Source organism: Bidens hawaiensis, unplaced genomic scaffold (assembly GCF_021521415.1).
Source record: "Bidens hawaiensis isolate Kalapana, Puna unplaced genomic scaffold, B.hawaiensis_p1.1 tig00034761_1, whole genome shotgun sequence".
NCBI lineage: Eukaryota > Viridiplantae > Streptophyta > Magnoliopsida > Asterales > Asteraceae > Bidens > Bidens hawaiensis.
In genome coordinates, this window is record NW_027496044.1 from 29,044 (window position 1) to 43,029 (window position 13,986).

A 13,986-nucleotide genomic window follows, 5' to 3' on the forward strand; every position below is an offset into this window, starting at 1 on the left:
AGAACAATCAATGATAAATTTTGCATAACTATATTTATTTATTAAAAGAATCGAAAGTAAATAACCTCTGCCTTTTTATTCGCATATGCTATAGTGTTGAAAACAGAGTTAGTCAAGAAATCATTTTCCAAACTGCAAGGAAATTGTGGTGAAACCAAACGTCGAGTTGAAACAAATTGATGTCCTTCATTTCCAATCAAACTGTTAATAGAGAGTAAATAAAATTAGTTATATATATATAATCAAAATTTGTAAAATAGAAAATGAAACACACCTGTTTCTAAAAGAAATCTAAAAGATTGGAAAACAAATCTCTAGCCGCCAGAAAAAGTATATTTTCCAAACAGTAGGATGATAACAGCGGAATCATCTTCGCGTTTGTTTGCCATGAAGATATTCAATTGCTCAGCGTATGACTCACACAAAGTAACAAATATGCTACGAGACCTACAATAATATAAAAATAGAAAGAAAAAAAAGTATGTTATCGATATCCATTGAACAATTCAGATAAATAAATTTATATTTTAACATAACTTACTCTAATTACCTAACTTGAAGGTTCATTTTTTTATTTTTTTTCATTTTGCCTCCTTGCGTTTTGTAATCATACATGTCAAAGTATGTGTAGACATACCCAATTAAATCTATATAATAAACAATGTTAGCTAAAAGCTATGTTAAACAACGATATGTTTGCAGTGTAATACACATTTATAGTTAATAAAAATAAAAATATAAAAAGTGAAGTTAATAAAGTTAATATTATTAGTTACCAATAACCGAGTCAGGCGGTACACCATTGTTGCGAAGCACGTCAAAGTCAGCAAGTGTTAAACCATATAGATCCAACTTCCTTGTTACATTTTGTCACAGTTGAATCAAAAGTCAAAAATAGCCTATGAGGATGATTTGTGACACGGTAGGTAGATATATTGTCACCAATATCAAACCTTTGAATAAAAACAAACGATTTCTCAACAAAAAACTTCATGCTTGATTAGGTAGGTAGCGCTTATGGTTGCTTGGATTTTTGATCCCTACACACATACTACAGACACATTGTAAGGTCCATACATATATTAACAAAGTGAAATAGTTTTAATTGATAATTTGTAAATACCTCTTCATCCATAAGAATCACTTCAATTACATGCGTACCATTAACAGCTTTATAGGAATGTAGTCTCCATAGCTTCATAATTCTTACTTTTATTTTGACATGAGTCATTGAAGCATTCAGTTTGCTGAGGTGAGTAATCTCAGAATTGTTTGTTAACTTGTAAGTATTATGAAAGGTAAGTTATAAATAAATCAGAAAATGAGGTAATCACAGGTGCTATTAGAACTGTAACTTACCTTGGAGTCAGTTTTGAAGTCCCCTGACTCATAGCTTTAGACATTATGAAAACAAAAACAAAAAGAATGCAAAATAGTATGTGCGAGTTAATAAACACTTGCCACTTATTTATACTTACATAGTTACATACTTTGGAAATTTGTCATTAAAAAAACTGCAAATAACATGTTTCCATGAATGTAGCTGATGAAAAAAAATATAAACTGCTTTTATGTATAATTAATCTTAGCCGTATAATGAGGCAGTTAGTTTCTTAGATGAACATTTTTAGGATATATAAGATCAATCCAAGTGAAACATCTATCAACCAATAGGAAACAAATAAATCAACCTACAACATAGAAGGACTAAAAATAAAATGTATTTTACATTAATTTTAAAACTCAAATATGAAAGATTGAGTACAATTAAGTTATTCCTTCTTTTTTTTTTTCTTGAAAAAAATCTCCAAAACCTTGACCACTAATGTATAATGATAATTAATGTTTTAGTTTTGCACTTCTGTATTATAAATTGGTATGTTGTCTCTTAACTTAGGTTAACATTACATTATAAGATATAATTTGTTAATAAACAGTATGACAAAATTAATAAAAGTAAAGTTCATACGAAATTAGCTAATACAATGCAATTTCGTCGAATAACTTGGCTCAATTGATTTTAATTTGTAAGACTATTATTCAACCAGCTATATGAATCTCTCATTTACGTAAATTTGTAACTAAAACAAATATTGAATTAAGGAACATCAACTTATTGGTATGAGAACACAGATGTATATACAGTTTTCGTGTATAAAATTAAGAAAAAATAATAATAAATATATACATGCTATAGGGACAACAACATAGGTTATCAATGCTTCTATCAAATATTTGTGATTAACAATTTTGTATACAAAGCACTGCTTTGGATAATCTAGAAGAACAGCGGAATAAAGCAGTTGTAAAGAAATTAGGGTTTCATATACGATTGGATTACACTGTGGTGAAAACGGTTGGTGAAGCCACGTGTTTGAATAATAGAGAGTGAAAATAAAAGGAGGGGCTGATGTATGGATGACATGTGTAAAAAAACCCTGTTTTATTATAATAATAGATTTTAGTACCATAAATCTATATCTTAAATTATTGGTAATCAGATGAAACATGGTATATTATGGTTGTGAATCATGATGCATATCATGGGTGTGCATGAAATCGAAAAGAGCGATTTGAAACCAAAATGATCGACATGATCAAATTGAAAAGACCGAAAAAAATAAGAACCCATGGTTTGGTTATGTCGTAATGATTTTCCAATTTCCCAAAACCGATTTTGTTATCGGTTTTGGTTTTGCATGTACCCAAAAAACCGAATCGTACATAACCTATAAAATCAAAATACCCGACTTTTGTTATTGAATTTATGACATATAGATGGTGCAGCCCAAACTCTTTAGAGTTTAGACCCAAAATATGTGATAATTAATTAATCATTATATAAAAATAAAAAAAAATATAGAACAAAAGTTTTAGACCCAAATACATTAATTTGGTTCATTTTTCTTTTCAAAAATTCCAAGCATAAATGGCAAAACCAAGAAAACAAAAACTAAACCAGACCCGCTATGAAAGAAGTCGAAAACTAAAAAAATCAAAATAAAGATTTTTATTTTCAAAAACCAAAAAAAAAAAAGTTTATGTTCTATTGTTAACAAAGTAACCAAATACAATAAACTCATTATGAACCACCAATTGACTATCCACCGTCACAACCGTCGTCCACCACCTCCAAATCGACCATCCACCAACACAAAAGCCTTCCACCACCAATGCCGTCTTTATTTCGAGTTATTCATATGTTTATTTGGATAGTAAATTTGATTATTATGCAAGCAAATTTAATTTTCTAAAATTTGACTACACATAAAAAGTTTAGACGTTTCCTTATAAATCGATTGGTGTAATAGCTTAGGATATAAATAATAAAATTTCTTTCAATAGTTTTCTCTTTTATAGTTTTACTACTATCTGCCTCATCATTAACTTTTTAAGTAAAAGACCACATCATGTAAATCAGCATCGGTTTTTAAGAAAGCAAACCTAGACATGAGGCGACACAAGGCGCAAGGGCTTGCGCTTCAGGCTAAAAAAGACGAGCTCTATCCATCAAGTGCAGGTTGAGGCGAGCTCTATCCATCTTGCATCTCATATTTGAAAAGTTGTATGTTTTTACGCTTTGTGTCTCACTTTTAAACCTTATCACTTTTTTTTAGATGACCGGGTGGATCCAGGGATGTGCAAGAAGCTCAAAAAACCGATCAGAAACTAAAAAAACCTAAGAATCCGAACCGGAAAAAAACCGGTGAATTGATTTTTCGTTTTTGTAAAAAGCGAATTAACGGTTCGGTTTTGGTTTTACATGTAATAAAAACCAAAAAACCGAACCGAACCGAATTTCTAGATTTTTATTTTTTTAATTTTTATTTTAAGTAATTTATAAGAATTTAATAAATATGTAAGTCAAATATTTTTTGTCCAAATGCATAATAGTCTATTAGTTAACATTTAATAAACTATTTACACCTAAATTCATTATTTTCGGCCAACTTTCTTTCCAGCTTAAATTTTTCAAGCTCAAATGCCAAAAACCGAACCCAAAACGAAACCGTAAAACCGAAACCAAACGGTTTCAAAAATCTAAAAAACCGATATTTTGGTTTTCGATTTGGTTTTAACCAAAATCCGCATTAAACCGTACCATGCACTCCCCTAGATGAATCGGTGGCTCGTAATGATTTGAATTGTTGTTAAGAAAACATAATTTAATAAAAATAAAAAAGAAAAATAATTCTCGCTGTCTTCCCATTTTAATTCATAAACACACACTCCAATTCTGTGAAGTCTACAGAGCCATTTTCTCCTTCGATAGCAGCCACTCTTCACGCCGGTAAGCCTCTATTATTATCTTTAATTACACCAATTACACACTCTAATTCTAATTCTAATTCTAATTCTAATTCAATCAGCCCCAAATCTCTAATTACAAACCCTAATTTCCATTTTCTTCACTCAAAATGATTTTTCTTTGTCGAAGAAAACATCCAATTCAATCTTTTATCATAAACCCACTTCAGTTTTTATCCAATCAATCTAAAGCTATCACCTTTATTCCATTTGATCCCCTTAAACCCTATCAAAACCCCCAATTTAGCTTCTCTAGGGTTTTATCCGTTAACCCCTATTCCACTTCAAAATTCCCAGAATATGAAATGCCAACGGTCACCTGGGGCGTCGTCCACGGCCGAAAAGAAAAGCTCGTTTCGCGGGTAATTGTTTCCGATTACTTGAAATCCATAGGAATTATTCCGGATGAGTTAGAGGAAGTTGAGTTACCGTCGACGATAGATGTGATGCGTGAGCGCGTTGAGTTTTTGCAGAAACTCGGGTTGACGATTGACGATATTAATGAGTACCCGTTAATGCTCGGGTGCAGTGTGAGAAAGAATATTATTCCGGTATTGGGATATTTGGAAAAAGTCGGAATTCAACGGTCGAAAATGGGAGAGTTTGTTAAAAAGTATCCGCAAGTGCTTCATGCCAGTGTGGTAGTTGAGCTCGTGCCGGTTATTAGGTTCCTTCGTGGGTTAGATGTTGAGAAACAAGATATCGGGTATGTGTTGATGAAGTATCCTGAGTTGTTAGGGTTTAAGTTGGAAGGAACGATGAGTACTTCGGTTGCATATTTGGTTAGCATTGGTGTTAACCCGAGAGATATCGGGCCGATGGTGACACAATATCCGTACTTTTTGGGGATGCGAGTCGGGACGATGATAAAACCGTTGGTTGAGTATTTAGTTTCGTTAGGTTTACCAAAAAAGGTGTTGGCTAGAATGTTTGAAAAGCGCGCGTATGTTATTGGTTATGATGTTGACGAATTGGTCAAACCGAATGTTGACTGTCTAGTTAGTTTTGGTGTGCGAAAAGAGGCTTTGGGTTCGGTTATCGCTCAATATCCACAAATGCTAGGGCTTCCTTTGAAAGCTAAGTTATCGACACAACAATATTTTTTTAACTTGAAGTTAAAGATTGACCCTGAAGGGTTCGCGCGTGTGATTGAAAGAATGCCGCAAGTGGTATCTCTTGGTCAAAATGTGATAATGAAGCCCGTTGACTTTCTTGTTGGACGAGGTTTGTCGGGTGAAGATGTTGCAAAGATGATAGTTAAGTGCCCGCAGTTACTTGCTTTGCAAGTTAGTTTGATGAAAAATAGTTTTTATTTTTTCAAAAGTGAAATGGGAAGACCATTGAAGGAGTTGGTTGAGTTTCCTGAGTATTTTACTTACGGGCTTGAATCAAGAATTAAACCGCGGTATCAAAGATTGCAGCATAAGGGGATTAGATGTTCTTTATCTTGGTTTCTTAATTGTAGTGATCGAAGATTTGAAGAAAGATTGTATGCGGATTATGTTGAAAGTGAGGTTGACGGGCCGAGGTTTGTTATGGGCGGGAAGTTGGATTTACCGGGTGGTCAAATGGTGTCGGATGATGAAGATGAAAGTGATGATGAAATACTTTATAGGCGAACTGTTTCTCTTTAGTTATATGTGTATTTCATATACGATTGTATTGAGATTTTGTTAGTGTTTCTTTTAAAGTTATTAATTTTGAGATATGATATGTTTTTTGTTTTTTTTTTTCTGGGTTGATTATGTATGGAATTAATATGGAATTCGTGAGTTTGGGTAGTATTAACGGTTTCGGGTCAGTTTCAGGTCGAGACTGCAAACACATTTAGGTATATGAATCGGGTCCATTACAATCTAGCACGCTTGCAGGTTTGTTCTTTATTTTTTGTAAAATGTGTTTTATAATGAAATTATATGTGACTAGTTTCTATACCCCACCGCAACAAAAGTGTTGTTAAAGAAGTAGATACGTAAAGTTTAGTGGCACCTAGTTGTAGCTCAATAAGCTGCAGGCTGCAGCAATTGATGTACATTCACAATATTTGGTAATAAATCAAAATAGCCATATATCACATGCTATTATAAGTTGAATCCTTTCACAACATTAAGATGAAAACACTTTTTCCGCCACCAAAGTATTTCCCTTACATGCAACCTGCAAAATCTTGCATTAATGTAAAACTATTATATAATTCTGAAGATGGTATTATATTGACTGTTGACTACAGATGAGGATAATCATAAAAAACATGAAGCACCAACAAACATAAAGTGTACTAAATATATGAAAATAAAGAAACATACAGTCTATACATTTTGAATTGTTTCATTTGTTCATTTTTATTCTTTTATAAGCAATAATATAAAAGCAAAATGTACATCTTGGTTCTAGCATGGGGTAAATAATTGTCAATTTCTTGTTTGTGTATCGAGCACAAATGTTTTGAATGCGGGAGGGGTTCGACATTGCAGGCCTTGTTGACCTGAGACGATATATATGTATCTTCATCGGTTGCCATTCCTGCATCAACATGAGAACATACCTATTATAAATTTCGAAAGTGATTATTGCGAATGTGTATCACTTTCGTTCAACGCTACACTTTAAGCTTTTCTCACGTAAAACATACTCATTGATGAATAGTTAACCAAACCTGTTAAGAGTATCTAACCAAACTTGTTATAAGCTGACAATAAATAAATTTTAACTGTAGCAGAGTAAAGCAATCAAATGATGGCGGTGGGTGGAGGAAAACACATAGCGAAGACGATGGTATGTGACAGAAAGGATCGATTGACGGTGGATATTTGGGGTCCATCGGTGGTGACGCTCAGGTATCTATCTATCTCACTCATCTCCTTTGGTTATCAATGGAAAATAAGGTTAAACGAGTCATGTTTGTGTCAACATGTGAATATCCATGACGTATATGGCTCATATGTCTAGGTTGAGGTCAAATATTTGGGTTCGTGTCGGATTGGTCAAATATTAGTCGACCATTGTATTGGTATACTGGTATGAACTATTACTTTTTAGCAGACTACACATGGAGAAATGTTGGGTCATAATTTGTTTGGAAAAAGTCAACAAACTATGAACAATCAGTAAAAGTCAATGTCAACACACTATATTGACCATTTGAAACAGCTACCTCAACTTAAAGATTACACATGGTACAACAAATCAACCAGAGTTATGTCTTTACATATCACATAGTGACAATCAAAACACACTAAAACACGATCAGAGCGACGCTTGAAGTTTTTGTGGCGTTTTGGAGAGAATCGTTGCAATCGATGACATGCAACGTAAGGCGGTGTTCAATACCTCGTAAGAACAACCTGGTCTCACTATATCCTTCACCTGCAAATAACAACAAATGATTTATTTTGTGTTACATTTAAAATAATTTAAATCTGTTAGGAATAAAATTACATAGTGATTAATGTTTATACCATATCAAGTTTATCATTGACCTCCATTATCTTCTCCATGTTAGGAATAAAACTAATGTTGATTCAAATTTTAAATTCTGAAAAGATAATCCTTAAATCCCTTTATTGTTGATTTGACCCATTTCTTGTTTCTTCAAATTAACACCAATAACTCAACACGCGAGCTAATTATCAAACTTTGGTATCAATTCAAACCTCAATAATCGAAGTTTATAATCAGACGATCGCTCAAAAGCAATCGGCGAGCAGACCCATCATATAATTTGTACAGTTGATGCAATAGAATACAGAGAATGAGATATTAAAGAAAGTTTACAGTTATGATACCGGAGTTTGCATCGTCGTACTTGGTTCGTTGATGAAGATAAAGCCGAATCTTGCTTGTTTCCTCAAATGGAATGGAGTATTCGTATTTATCGTGGGTGGGATGAAACTTGAGATGAACTACATTTTTAGTGAAGAAATGCCGGTAAAAAAAGGTATCCTACTTTACTAAACAAAGTGGTAAAAAATGTTTTCGAAAAGGTTATCCTACAATACTTTGAAGAGCATGGCTCAATGAAGGAACACTGTTAGTTTGTGATATTCGGTTCGTGTTTTAAGACGTCCGGGCTTATCATTAGTGGGTATTTGGGCGAGTGAGTTTTCTCCGGAACATGAGATAACTTAACGGCGCTTAAGATTTCCGTACAACTGGATTGAACCAGCTGGCGATGACATTTTGTCATTAGATCGCCCTGTACAGAGTACCTAAACAATTATCTGTTTGCTGGTTACTCAAAAAAGAGTTTCTCTTTTATTAATTCTTAATCTAATCTTTTTTTTTCCTATTAAGTTTTAAAAATCAAACCCACACATCAAGCTTGTTACTATTGTCTCGCCCAATATCATAATAATGTTTATAAGAACCTAGCATGAAATCAACATTAAGGTAAACACTTTTAGATTCCACCTAGCATTGATTCTAACAACCCATTGTCTTTTGGGTGATCACCCATGTATAAAATTAATGTTTCGTAGCTCGATAAGCTCGGTAGTCCGTTCGGATTGAAATGCTAGAAGCAGACGAACTTAAAAACAGCACACGACTCGAGTTCCATTTTTGCAACAAATAAATAAATTCGCAATAACTTTTACTTTCTATTTGCTCTTATTATTTCATTTCTAAACTTCAACTAAACTTAACTTGACACTTCCTACCAACAACAACAACAACAACAACAACAACAACAATAATAATAATAATAATAATAATAATAATCCCCCCTGCATCTTCTCTTCTCCAACTCCGATTATTATTATTATCGATCTCCACTTCCCGGCGGTAACAACCACCAACAATGACGTCATCACCACCAGACGACTCACACCACCAACCCATCAAATTCGGGTCACCCGAATCCCTAACCCTGGTCCAAACCCTGACCGACGTGAGCACCATGACCCGCCTCCTCCACGAATGCATCGCCTACCAACGCAACCTCGACCTCCAGCTCGAAAACATCCTCGTACTCCGACCAGATCTCGACAAACACCTCACCTCCCTCCAGAAATCCTCCGACGTCCTCGACCTCGTCAAATCCGAATCCAATCTCATGCTCTCCAACGTCAACTCCACCTGCCTCCTCGCCAACCAGGTCTCCGGCAAGGTCCGAGAGATCGATCTGGCCCAGTCGAGGGTCCACGAGACGCTGAACCGCATCGATGCCATTGTCGAACGGTCCGATTGTATCTCGGGTGTCCAGAAGGCGCTGGAGACTGAGGATTTTGAGTCGGCTGCGGATTGTGTCCAGAGGTTTCTGCAGATTGATGCCAAGTATAAGGATTCGGGATCGGATCAGCGGGAGATGCTGGTTGCGGCCAAGAGGCAGCTTGAGTCGATCGTTAGGAGGCGGTTGGCGGCTGCGGTGGATCAAAGGGATCATGGGGCGGTTATAAGGTTTATTCGGATTTACTCCCCGTTGAGTTTGGAGGAAGAAGGATTGCAGGTCAGGTTATTCGGTTCGTTTTTAGTTCGGTTAAATGGATGTGTAAATGCATAGAATTAAGGTCTAAATACATGAAATGAAGATTGATTCGGGACGGTTGATTTGGTTAATCAAGGGTACAAAAATAACCGAAAACCGATTTTTGGTTAATTAGGTTTTTTGGTTCATTTCAGTTCGGTTAATCTAGGTTACAAAAAGTAACCGATAACCAATTTGTGGTTAATTTGGGTTTTGGTTTTTGGTTCAGTTCGGTTAAATGGATGCATAATTACATAAGATTAAGGTCTAATACATGAAATGGAGGTGTACATATATGAAATGGAGATGCAAATATATGAAAATACGAATGGTTCGATTAATTTGGTTAATCAAGGGCACAAAAAGTAACTGAAAACTGATATTTTGGTTAATTTGGTTTCGTTTAGTTTCAATTTGGTTTTGTCGGTTTTCGGTTCGGTTAATTGAGTGTACAAAAACTAACCGATAACTGATTTGTGGTTAATTTGGTTTTCGGTTCAGTTCGGGCAAATGGATGCGTAGATACATGAAATGGGGATATAAATATATGAAAATGCAAACGGTTCGGTTAGTTTGGTTAATCAAGGGTATAAAAAGTTACCGAAAACCGATTTTTGGTTAATTCGGTTTTCGTTTAATTTCAACTCGGTTTCGTCGGTTTTTGGTTTGGTGAATCGAGGGTACAAAGAGTAACTGATAACCAATTTGTGGCTAGTTTGGTTTTCTGTTAATTGTTCGGGTTTTTATTCAGTTTTGTTAAATGGATGCATAAATACATAAAGTTAAGGTCTAAATGCTATGAATATATGAAAATACGAATGGTTCAGTTTCGGTTAATTTGGTTAACCAAGGGTACAAAAAATAACCGAAACCGACTTGTGGTTGATTTGGTCTTCGGTTAATTTCGGTTCAGTTTCGTGTTTTCAATTCAGTTTGGTTAACGGTTCAGTTTTTGTTCACCCTGTTTGTAGGCATATGTTAGTTATTTAAAGAAGGTGATATCTGTTAGGTCTAAGCTTGAATTCGAGCAGTTAGTGGAGTTTGTGGAACAGAATCAGAGTCAGGTTAATTTTGTTGCGTGTTTGACCAATTTGTTTAAAGATATTGTGTTAGCAATTGAGGAGAATGAAGAGATTTTGAAAAGTTTATGCGGAGAAGACGGAATTGTGTATGCAATCTGTGAGCTTCAAGAGGAGTGTGATTCTCGAGGCTCGTTGATTTTGAAAAAGTATATGGAGTTTAGGAAGTTGTCGAAGTTGACGTCAGAAATCAATTCTTACAAGAATGATCTGCTTTCTTCCGGTGAAGAAGAAGGACCGGACCCTCGGGAAATTGAGTTGTTTCTTGAGGAAATATTGTCGCTTACGCAGTTAGGCGAGGATTATACTGGTTACATGGTTTCGAAGATCAAAGGGCTGAGTCATGTTGACCCGGAGTTGACTCCACGAGCCACTAAAGCTTTCAGGAGCGGTAATTTCAGCAAAGTTGTTCAAGATATTACTAGTTATTATGTGATCTTGGAGGGTTTCTTTATGGTTGAAAATGTTAGGAAGGCGATTAAGATTGACGAGCATGTGATGGACAGCCTTACAACTTCCATGGTTGATGATGTGTTTTATGTGTTACAGAGCTGTTGTCGCAGGTCGATATCGACGTCCAATATTAATTCGGTTATTGCAGCGTTGAGCAGTGCTGTAAGTTTGCTTGGTGGTGAGTATAATGATGCTTTGCAGCAGAAAATGAGGGAGCCGAATCTTGCGGGAAAGCTGTTTTTGGGTGGCGTTGTGCAGAAAACAGGGGTTGATATTGCTACTGCTTTGAATAATATGGATGTTAGCAGTGAGTATGCTCTTAAGTTGAGACATGAAATTGAAGAACAGTGTGCTGAGGTTAGTAGTATTATTATTTTGTGTTTCATAAATATCCGTTTATTAAATATAGGTTTTCATTTGTTATTTCTTGATAAGAAAACGCTTTCATTTACTGAAAATAGTTAAAAGATTAGCTAATGAATATTTCATTAGTCCGCTAGTTAGAGTCGACATGTTGGAATCCAATGTTGAATTTTAGGCCTGTAAACGAACCGAACGTTCATTGAACCGTTCAGTGGGAAAGTCGTTTATGTTTGTTTATTTAATAAATGAACGAGCTTGAAAAACAATTGTGCATTTAGTTAAAGAACCAACATGACCACATGTCTCATTCGTTCATTTACTTTGTTCATTCAAGTTCGTGCGTTTACGTTCATTTTGTTCATCAGTTTACGTTTGTTAATATATACATTTAAACTTTTTAAGCCCATTACAATTTAGAAAACTTTTTTAGGCCTAACACACTCACATTTACTTTTAATTGGTTTTAGTTCAGTTATGTTCGCTCGTATATGTTTCACTCATTCTTGTTCGTTTACGTTCATGAGTCGTTCGTTTATGTTGTTAACAAACAAACATAAGCTAACGCGAACACTTGCATTTTCTTAACGAACAAACATGAACAACCTTTAGTTTATTTGTTCGTGTTCGATCGTTTGTTCGGTTAAAGTTAAATGGTCGAACATAAACATGCGCATTTTGTGTTAATTCGGTTCGTTTACAGGGCCGTTGAATCATCATGATGTTTACTCATCTTCGTTTGTTTACGTTCATGAACGGTTCGTTTAATACTGTTAATGAACGAACATAAACTAACACGAGCACGTGCATTTTCTTAAGGAACGAACACGGACGAGAAACCTGTTAGTTTATTTTTCTGTGTTCGATCATTTGAACGGTTAAAGTTAAACAATTCAACATAATCATGCGCCTTTCGTGTTCGTTCGGTTCATTTACAGGCCCATGGAATCATCATGATGTTTAATAACCTACTAGATGTTATTACCATGTTTAAATCACACAATTAATAAATTTTTTAAATTTCTACAAAATTACTTTTTATCAGGTATTTCCCGCTCCAGCCGATAGAGAAAGAATCAAGTCATGTCTATCTGAATTAGGAGAAATGAGCAACGCGTTCAAGAAAGCGTTAGTTTCCGGGTTAGAACAGCTCGTAGGAACCGTCACACACCGAATCCGACCCGTATTAGACAGCGTTGCAACCGTCAGTTACGAGCTTTCAGAAACCGAATACGCAGAAAACGAGGTAAACGACCCGTGGGTCCAGAGGCTTCTTCACACTGTTGAAACCAACACAGGCTGGCTCCAACCGTTAATGACCGCCAACAACTACGACTCGTTTGTTCATTTGGTCATCGACTTCATTGTAAAACGGCTCGAAGTTATCATGATGCAAAAACGGTTCAGTCAGCTGGGTGGTCTGCAACTGGACCGAGACGTGAGGGCGCTGGTTAGCCATTTTTCAAGCATGACTCAACGGACCGTAAGAGATAAGTTTGCTCGGTTAACCCAAATGGCAACGATTCTTAACTTGGAGAAGGTGTCTGAGATCTTGGACTTCTGGGGTGAGAATGCGGGTCCCATGACTTGGAGACTGACTCCAGCAGAGGTGAGGCGGGTTTTAGGTATGCGGGTTGATTTCAAACCTGAGGCCATAGCGGCTCTTAAGTTGTGATTTTCGGTTTCTTAAAGAGAGATTCTATTCAATTTGTAACAAGTACATTGTTCATATGCCATTATCTATGCTTGTAGTACGTTTTACTATATGATAAACCTTGTACTTTGTTTTATTATACCTTACACGTGTTGCTGGTTTACATCTCTAGGCTACATTTAAATGTTTTGAAACCCGGAACTATCTCCACGCTGACAGCATAAGCAGTTAAACCACTTTCAGAATGCTCGCTTATTAATCTTCCTGTCTCGATTAATCTTCTAATAAATCAAGTCAGTAAATTGTGGCCGAAATTTAAACCGTGCACGCGGATAGTTCACATGTGAAACTGCTTATACATATCTTTTTTCAGTCTCATTTCATATATGGTTACTTTTAAGTATTGATACATGTTCATTTTGAGCATATCTTGACTTCCTATAAACTGTAGTAAAAATAAACTCTAGCTAAAAATTTATTAAGTGTGTAAGCTCTGGGGTACATTCGACTATTTGAGGCTTTAGCCAAATTAGTTTAGTTGAAAATAATATTTATCTATTCATGAAATTCTTTTTCAAACGAAGTTTTTATTTTTAAACAACTTATAATCATGGGCGATAGCAGGATTTCAGGAAGGGGGCAGCCGCCCACCTTAAAATTTTTCTTTT

General features: G+C 35.4%; 2 protein-coding genes and 1 long non-coding RNA gene across 3 annotated transcripts; 2 read left to right on the forward strand and 1 right to left on the reverse strand.

Annotated features, from left to right (window-relative positions):
• Positions 1-339: 339 nt before the first annotated feature.
• On the reverse strand, positions 340-1,056 carry LOC143586672 (uncharacterized). Its single transcript, XR_013144744.1, has 3 exons — positions 777-1,056; positions 556-647; positions 340-447 (listed from the first exon to the last, which is right to left on the reverse strand). It is a non-coding gene; the product is annotated as an uncharacterized LOC143586672 (long non-coding RNA).
• A 3,198-nt stretch (positions 1,057-4,254) lies between these two features.
• On the forward strand, positions 4,255-5,977 carry LOC143586669 (transcription termination factor MTERF4, chloroplastic-like). Its single transcript, XM_077068155.1, has one exon. The coding sequence runs from the start codon at positions 4,419-4,421 to the stop codon at positions 5,940-5,942; it is 1,524 nt and encodes a 507-aa protein (XP_076924270.1). The 5' UTR covers positions 4,255-4,418; the 3' UTR covers positions 5,943-5,977.
• A 3,124-nt stretch (positions 5,978-9,101) lies between these two features.
• LOC143586668 (conserved oligomeric Golgi complex subunit 4-like) lies at positions 9,102-13,415 on the forward strand. Its single transcript, XM_077068154.1, has 3 exons — positions 9,102-9,754; positions 10,744-11,661; positions 12,710-13,415. Exons 1-3 carry the CDS (start codon positions 9,107-9,109, stop codon positions 13,337-13,339), a joined length of 2,196 nt encoding a protein of 731 aa, XP_076924269.1. The 5' UTR covers positions 9,102-9,106; the 3' UTR covers positions 13,340-13,415.
• The last annotated feature ends 571 nt before the right edge of the window (positions 13,416-13,986 follow it).